The 8,106-nt window shown below is 44.6% G+C and overlaps 1 protein-coding gene across 1 annotated transcript; it reads left to right on the plus strand.

Moving 5' to 3' along the window:
• Positions 1 to 1,379: 1,379 nt before the first annotated feature.
• On the plus strand, positions 1,380 to 2,369 carry KPLCE (KPRP N-terminal and LCE C-terminal like protein). The gene has a single exon (XM_027965073.3). It carries the CDS (start codon positions 1,383 to 1,385, stop codon positions 2,184 to 2,186), a length of 804 nt encoding a protein of 267 aa, XP_027820874.1. The 5' UTR covers positions 1,380 to 1,382; the 3' UTR covers positions 2,187 to 2,369.
• The last annotated feature ends 5,737 nt before the right edge of the window (positions 2,370 to 8,106 follow it).

Genomic DNA, 8,106 nt, shown 5'->3' on the forward strand with positions numbered 1-8,106 from the left:
CCAGTCCAGAACAAGCCATTTCTTGGGGGGCTTTGCTGTCACATTGAGGCAGAGACCACAGGGCCAAACTCTTTAGGTCCAACAACTCAGGCCAGCAGAAAGCACCATGGAAGCCCTCAGGAAGAACACATCATTTAGGTTGGGAACATTCTGTGTAGCTTTTAGCACTATGTGTGAAGAATTGAGACTCTAATTACATCTTGAACAAGTTCTTGAAGACTCACGTGATGTAGAAATCATTTCATAGTGGCAGCTCTTCCAGGCATCTCATCTCTCATAACTCTTAGAAGAAGAAGACTGACTAGTTTCATGAAGAAAGTGATAGGAATCATTTATCTTGTGTTCAGGAAAATTCAGTGTCAAGTAGAGACATGCCCTGCCTCTGATGATGGGCCAAGCATACTGGGGAGGAATCTCGCCAATGCGATGCCAGCCCTTGTCCTTGTGATCTCATGCTTCACTCAGATGCCATTAAATTGCCTCATTGCCACCCTATAAAAGGTGTCCCCAACTGCCATTTCCTCAGATCACTGGCTTCTTCCAGTCCTGCTCGATCAGCGAAGAGGGTAAGTCTATGCCTGGGACAGTGACACAGAAAGAAGGAGAGCCTTGGTGACACTTGGCTTTTGGGATGAGGGTGGTCAGGATGAGACACAAAGGGCAGTCACTGGCTGGAAGCTCAGAGTCTGGAGTGTGAGAGGAGAGGACCAGCTATTAGTTCTGTGTGAGAGGGTTTTGTAGAGAATTGGGTCACCACACTCTTCCTCTCTGAGTTCAGTTGTGCCATCCTTGGGTCCATTAATGAGGTGCAAGGATAGTATCACTGATCCAAAGAGCAAAAGGTGGAAACTTATTCAAATTTGTCCTACCTCTGTTGGGATCAGCTTGAGACTCAGGTTGATTCAGCTTCTGGTGATGTGAATTTGGAATCCTTGGGTCCTGTCTGGCCAGGCAGGAGAAAGAAGAGAAGCCTCTTGTGGGAGAGTTGGTGAGGAGGGGAAATCAGCTGGGAAATGACAATTTCCCCAGGAGAATTCATAATGCAGATGCTGGGGTGGGTGAAACGAGTTGCTTGAAGAGTTGGGTAGAAACATGGAGATCTCTCTATCAAACTCTTCCTCTTCATTTTCCATTTTGGAAACAGTCCCACAGGTGAGCAGTGACTTGTGCAAAGGCACCCATCTTAGATAAAGTCACAAGAGCAGAGCCTAGGATCCCTGACTCTGAGTCTGTTCTAAAGCCAGATCTCAGTACCTGTGACCTTCTCAAAAAGGCCACCGCTTACAGGCCACTTTATCCAAAGGGGAAGCTGCAAGTTTCCTTGAAAGCCTTCTTGGATCTAATGAGAACTTTCTTTTCAGATTTTACAAAGCCACAGAAAGATGTGTGACCAGCAGAAACAGCCAGAATTTCCTCCATCTTGTGTGAAAGGTTCAGGATTGGGAGTTGTGCAGAGTACCAAATGTACTTCTGTAAAATGCTCACATCCATGTCCGACTCAAACCTTTGTGAAATGTTCACCTCCATGTCCAACTCAAAGCTTTGTGAAATGCCCAGGTCCATGTCTGACTCAAACCTACGTGAAATGTCCACCTCTGTGTCCAACTCAAAACTATGTGAAATGTCCAGTTCCGTTCCAGACGAAGACCTATGTGAAATATGTAACTCCTTGCCAGACCCTTGTGAAGTGCCCAGCTCCAAGCCAGACGACCTACGTGAAATGCCCAGCTCCTTGCCAGACGTTTGTGAAGGGTCCTGCTCCATGCCAGATGACCTGTGTGAAATCCCCAGCCCCTTGCCAGACCCAGACATACTATGTTCAGACCCCTGCTCCTTCCCAAACCTACTATGCTCAGGCTCCTGTAAGAGGCTCAGTCACCTCATGTTGTGTCCCTGATCCATGCTCTGCTCCTTGTTCCACCAGCTACTGCTGTCTGGCTCCCCGGACCTTCGGGGTGAGTCCTCTGAGACGCTGGATCCAACGGCCCCAGGACTGCAACTCAGGATCGTCTGGTGGCTGTGAGGATTCCGGATGCTGTGGCTCTGGGTGCTGCAGCTCTGGGTGCTGCAGCTCTGGGTGCTGCAGCTCTGGATGCTGTGGCTCTGGATGCTGTTGTCTAGGAATTATTCCCATGAGGTCCCGAGGTCCTGCATGCTGTGATTGCGATGATGACTGCGACTGTTAAATACAGAAGAACAGCTCTGCTCCAGAACTTACCATCCTGCTCTACCTTCTGGGAGACTCCCCAGCTTCTGCTCCCCTCCCTGTATTCAAATCTCATTGCTTCACCTCCCTACCTTGCTTCGTTATTAAGGCAGCCTACCAGAGTTAGCGCAAGTCCTAAACTCTGGCAAGAATAAAGCTTTGAATGCAGTTCACAGTGACTTCCTGTTTATTTGGTTCATATTTACACTTTTCTATCAGAAACTCATCTAACTTCCCCGCTCTACTCTTGTTTCTCAACAAGATGAAACATCTGCAGAACATGAACAAGCAGGCTGAGCTGGTACCCCCATCTGGGAACCCTTTTGCCTCCTAGAATGCTGGGAATAAACTTCCCTATGCAAGTTAAAAGCTTCCCAGGTGATGCTAGTGGTAAGAACCTGCCTGCTAATGCAGGAGATGTAAGAGACGCAGGCTTGATCCCTGGGTCGGGAAGATTCTCTGGAGAAAGGGCATGGCAACCCACTCCAGTATTCTTGCCTGGAGAATCCTATGGACAGAGGAGCCTGGCGGGCTATGGTCCATAGGGTCACAAAGAGTTGGACATGACTGAAGCAACTTAGCAGCACGCATGTTATCAGGATCTGGGTGGAAGATTTGGGGGCTAAAGGACACCTCTCTTTTGCCCTCTGATCAATCTGAGGAGAGGGTATGGCCTTGATGAGTCTGTCCTGGTAGCATGACCACTGTATATAAACTCAGAGTTTGTCATCCTGAATGGAGAAGGGAGTGTGGAATCAGATCTTCCCAGGAGCATCACAGTTATGTACCAGTTGCTGTGTGAGTGGACTTGAACTCATGGTGGGTTTTATGGCTTATGTTTTCTCATCTGATAAGCTTGCCCTCCTGACACCATAAAGTAAAGAGTTTAAAAAAGAAGCTAAAGCTGCCCTGGGGCAGGTAGACATTCTCCCTGTCAGCCCTGGAGAGACAGCCCAGGTAGTGAGTGGGAGGTTTTAGGGAGGAAGATAAGCCTCATGGACAATCATTTGGGTCCCAAGGCCAGGCACACTTCCTCATTAGCACCTTTTCTCCATGGCTTTGCTAACTCTGGAGGGCTTGGGGTAAATTATTTTTTAGTAACTAGAGACTATAAACACACACATTAAAAGAAGAGGTAGAGGGATAAGTGATGTTCAAAGCAAGCCTGCAAGGCCTGGTGCATGAGCCCTGGAGACGTGTTTGATGAATGCATAAATGGATGCTTTTACAAGAATAGAGAATTTTGTGTTTGTTTCTAAGCAATCTCTTTTGAGTCACCCTGGGACAGAAAGTTGTCTGGACTCCTGTGCTGCCTTTACACATTGAAATCACCTGTGGCTCCACAATCATACTCCATCCTGCTGTTCAAATGCTATCAACTTGCAGCCCAGTCACTGGACACCCACTCAGAGCTGGGAGCAGTCTTATCCAAGACCATGATTTCCTCATGTACCACCATGTGGCACCTCAGTGTGGGAGGTCAGAGTGTAGCTTGTTCTGCAATTGACAGAAGCATCTAATGCTTTTTCCCCAAGTGACAAATTTGGTAAAGAATCTGCCTGGCAATGCAGGAGATGCAAGAGATATGGGTCTGATCCCTGAGTTGAGAAGTTCTCTTGGAGAAGGAAATGGCATCCCAGTCCAGTATTCTTACCTGGGAAATCCCATGGACAGAGGAGCCTGGCAGGCTATAGCACATGGGGTTGCAAAAGACTTGGATATGACCAAGAACACATGCTATAATGCTTTTTCACATTTGTTGTTTAAAAATCACTAAGTTGCATGAGCTATGTAAAATTTTTAACAGACACATACAGATAAAAATGAAACATTATCGTTAGACTTCTAATTCTACACTCTTTTCCAGGGTGTCCATGCTGTGCTTGGATTATATCCATTTAGGCCTTTTGGTTATATATCAACCACACACAGCTGAAAAACTCCTGGAGTCCCTTGTGGCCTGGTTACTGTGAGAACTGCATCCACCAAAACTCCATCCAGCATTGATGTATCTAAAAAATACTCTTGTAAACACTGTTGTTGTTCAGTCACTCAGTTGTGTTGGACTCTTTGCGAACCATGGACTGCAGCAGGCCAGTCTTCCTTGTCCTTCACCAATGCCTGGAGCTTACTCAAACTCATGTCCATGGAATTGGTGATGCCATCCCACCATCTCATCCTCTGTCATCCCTTCTCATCCTGCCTTCAATCTTTCCCAGCATCAGGTTCTTTTCTAATGAGTTGGCTCTTTGCATCAGGTCACCAAAATATTGGAGTTTCAGCTTTAGCATCAGCCCTTTCAATGAATACTCAGGGTTGATTTCCTTTAGGATTGACTCGTTTGATCTCCCTGCTGTAAAATATTGTAGGCAATCTATTTCATAATCCACAACTTACTTCTAAAATCCCCATTTTTCTCTCCTCTTCAATTGTCCCATATTCTACAGCTGCTCAGAATATTCTCACTAAGCACGGCTAAATGCTGTACAACATCCAGAAACTGTGGCTTCTTTTATCTCTCTTCCCCTTTTCTCCTCCTCTCCCCTTCATGACCTGACTCAAGTCTGGTCCTAGTTGTGTAACCCCAGTCTCTTTGGTTCCTTTGTTAGTTTCCTCTGTCTTTTGCCCAGTTCTGGGATTCTTCATTTCAGAGGGAGTGACCAGGAGCAAAATCCTCTCCTTTTCTCTCCAGATGTTATAACTCTTTCTCTGGCCTATCCTATTGATCTTGTATAAATAGGATAGAAGGGATCACAAAGCTTAAAAGGCAAACATAATTCTCTTTGGTAGGGAATATCAGTCAAAGGAAAGGCAGGGAGAAATACATGTATTAATACACCTCTATTATCTGTTTTAAAGATTTTCTTTTATTATATATAATCACAATATGTGTATATTGCTCTATGATTACCTGGTTTTATTTAATAAATAAATATTGAACATCAGTTTTGGTTAGTGCATACAATTGTATCTTACCGTTACTTTTGTTGTTTGTTTTCCAACATTGTGGCTGGTGATTTAGTTAACCATCCTCTTTTTCCCCCTTATGATATATATTTTAGGCTCTCTGTGTCTCTCTCAGTCTGTCTCTGCTATTAAGGTCTTAATAAAGATGTTTTAAAGTTTTAAATGGAAATATAACACACAGAGAAGTACACAAATCATAAGCGTATTACACAGTAAACATGCCTGTATAACCCTCCCTAGACCTCAGAAAGATGAAGCTCATGCTGAAAACAAGTAACCAAAAATCAAATCCCCATGAAACATGGGACTAAATTTGGAGGCACAAAATGGAGTAGAACAGAAATATCTTCCTAGAACTCCAGAACCTTCAGGAGGGCTGTGCTTATGTGTTAGATGGCTGTGTAGAAAAGATCATGTAAAGAAAAGCTGCAAATGATAAAATCTAGGCTTTCAAGGCATCCAGGGCAAGTACCCAGGAGCAGTTCCCAATGAACACCAATGCGTGGCCATGGACACTCTGTCTTGCACTGGTCTCAGGAGACCAGAGACCAGAATTTGTGTAGCTCTCATGAACCTGGCCAAGATCTAGAAATGACTTTTACATCTGATTTTCATTCACCATCTCATAAATAGTGATTGAATATCAGTTTTGTTTCAGGCACCATCTTTATTATGTAGGGGTTTGCAACAGAGAGAAAGAATAAGCAATCAAAAATCCAATAAATAAATGAAAAGATGCACGGCTGTGAAGAACAAGGGCCAGGTGTCCGGTCAGCATATATAATATTGCAGATTTTACTTGGTCAGGGTGATCAGAACAGATTTCTCTGAGAAATTACAGCTTGATCTCAAGGTTGAGTAGAGTTAATTACAGAGCAGTGAGGGAAGACTCTGCAGATGGTGACTGCAGCCATGAAATTAAAAGACGCTTACTCCTTGGAAGGAAAGTTATGACCAACCTAGATAGCATATTCAAAAGCAGAGACATTACTTTGCCAACAAAGGTCCATCTGGTCAAGGCTATGGTTTTTCCAGTGGTCATGTATGGATGTGAGAGTTTGACTGTGAAGAAAGTTGAGTGCCGAAGAACTGATGCTTTTGAACTGTGGTGTTGGAGAAGACTCTTGAGAGTCCCTTGGACTGCAAGGAGATCCAACCAGTCCATTCTGAAAGAGATCAGCCCTGGGATTTCTTTGGAAGGAATGATGCTAAAGCTGAAACTCTAGTACTTTGGCCACCTCATGCGAAGAGTTGACTCATTGGAAAAGACTCTGATGCTGAGAGGGGTTGGGGCAGGAGGAGAAGGGGACGACAGAGGATGAGATGGCTGGATGGCATCACTGATTCTATGGACGTGAGTCTGAGTGAATTCGGAGTTGGTTATGGACATGCGGGCCTGGCGTGCTGCGATTCATGGGGTCACAAAGAGTCCGACATGACTGAGCGACGGAACTGAACTGAACTAACTGAGGGAAGACTTCAACAGGAAGAGGCAAAAGCCTGAACAAAGCTTCTGCAGGAGGAAGGAGAGTAACCAGAGTAAGGAGCTAATGGGAGAGAGTGAAAAATGAGGTAGAAGGGGCTGGAGGGCCTGGTGAGTCTTACCATGTATGGTGTCAGTGGAGGAATCGAAAGGAGCTATTGGGAGATTTCAAGTGGTATGATTTGGTTCTATTAAAGTTTATTTCTTTCTGCAGAAGGAAATTCATATTTTTAAAGCATATAAAAGATAACCTAAAACAATTGCCTAGTAGCATCAGTTTACCTGGATGTGGCCAAACTCTGCCCTGTGTAGCTACCCATCTCCAGGTCTAGTTTGCACAGCTATCAAAAAACAACTTGGGTGGTACTTTGAGTGAGATGCCTTCAAGTATAAACATCAGGTGGCCTTTGCTTCCCATTACAGGGACTTTCTCATTGCATGATTCTGACACTCTCATCTCTAAAACTGATGGGTTAGAAAAGTTCAAACTAGGGACTTCCTTGGTGGTCTAGTAGTTATGACTCAGCACTTCCAATGCAGAGGGCATGGGTTTAATTCCTGATTGGGGACCTAGGATCCCGCTTGCACCAGGGCACAGCCAAAAAATAAAATTAAAAGTTCAGAATATTCAGTTTCAGGATATTTTTAGGTTAACCAAAAGTTTTGCCATGACCTACTTTTTATAACTTAAAAAGTCTTGATGTGCCATTCTTCATGGAAAATAATTTAGATTTTTTGACTCCTGGTCCCTCAAATATATTTACAAAGGACTCATTGTGAATGAGTTAAAGAGAACAGCAAGTTGAGAACATGGAACCAAACCCCTGGAAAAATTGGGAAGAGCTCCTCTCCTATACTCAGTGTTTGATGAGAAGGGAGAACATCGGCCAGGCCTTCAGTTGGAAGCTGGATGGCAAAAATGTCACAATCAGATGTCATTCCTCATCAGTGGTGTAAGCATCTCCACCCAGTTGATGGTTGCTGGTAACCTGAATAGCAAGTAGACTGTGTGAGACGAGTAGGTGCTGGAGTGGGCTGGGCCAAAGGGGGAAAGAGAAGGGGCAGGAAAGTGTGTTTAGCTCCAAAGGGCAGAGAAAGGCAGGCAATGATTCATAATCTCAGAGACCCCAGTGGTCAAACCTTGTGTTCAAGCCAGAAGGATGCTCTGTTGGGAAGTCTGATTATCTTAACTTCCTAGACTTGGGACTGTACAGGAGCTGGGAACTAACTGCTATTTGACTTGATCTCCCCAGAACCTAGCATAGGGTGGGGCTAAATATATTCTTGTCAATGAATTAATGAACCTTCTTCATGCATGCATCTGTCCTATGGGAATGACCTGCATTGTTTGAATCCAGTCTGATTACCCAGGGAATGGGCGAGAAGACGCAGAGGCATAGCATCTATGGATTTCAGACAGAAAAATGTCAATCTCAATGTGGGCTAGTGT

The sequence above is a fragment of the Ovis aries genome, chromosome 1 (genome assembly GCF_016772045.2).
Source record: "Ovis aries strain OAR_USU_Benz2616 breed Rambouillet chromosome 1, ARS-UI_Ramb_v3.0, whole genome shotgun sequence".
NCBI lineage: Eukaryota > Metazoa > Chordata > Mammalia > Artiodactyla > Bovidae > Ovis > Ovis aries.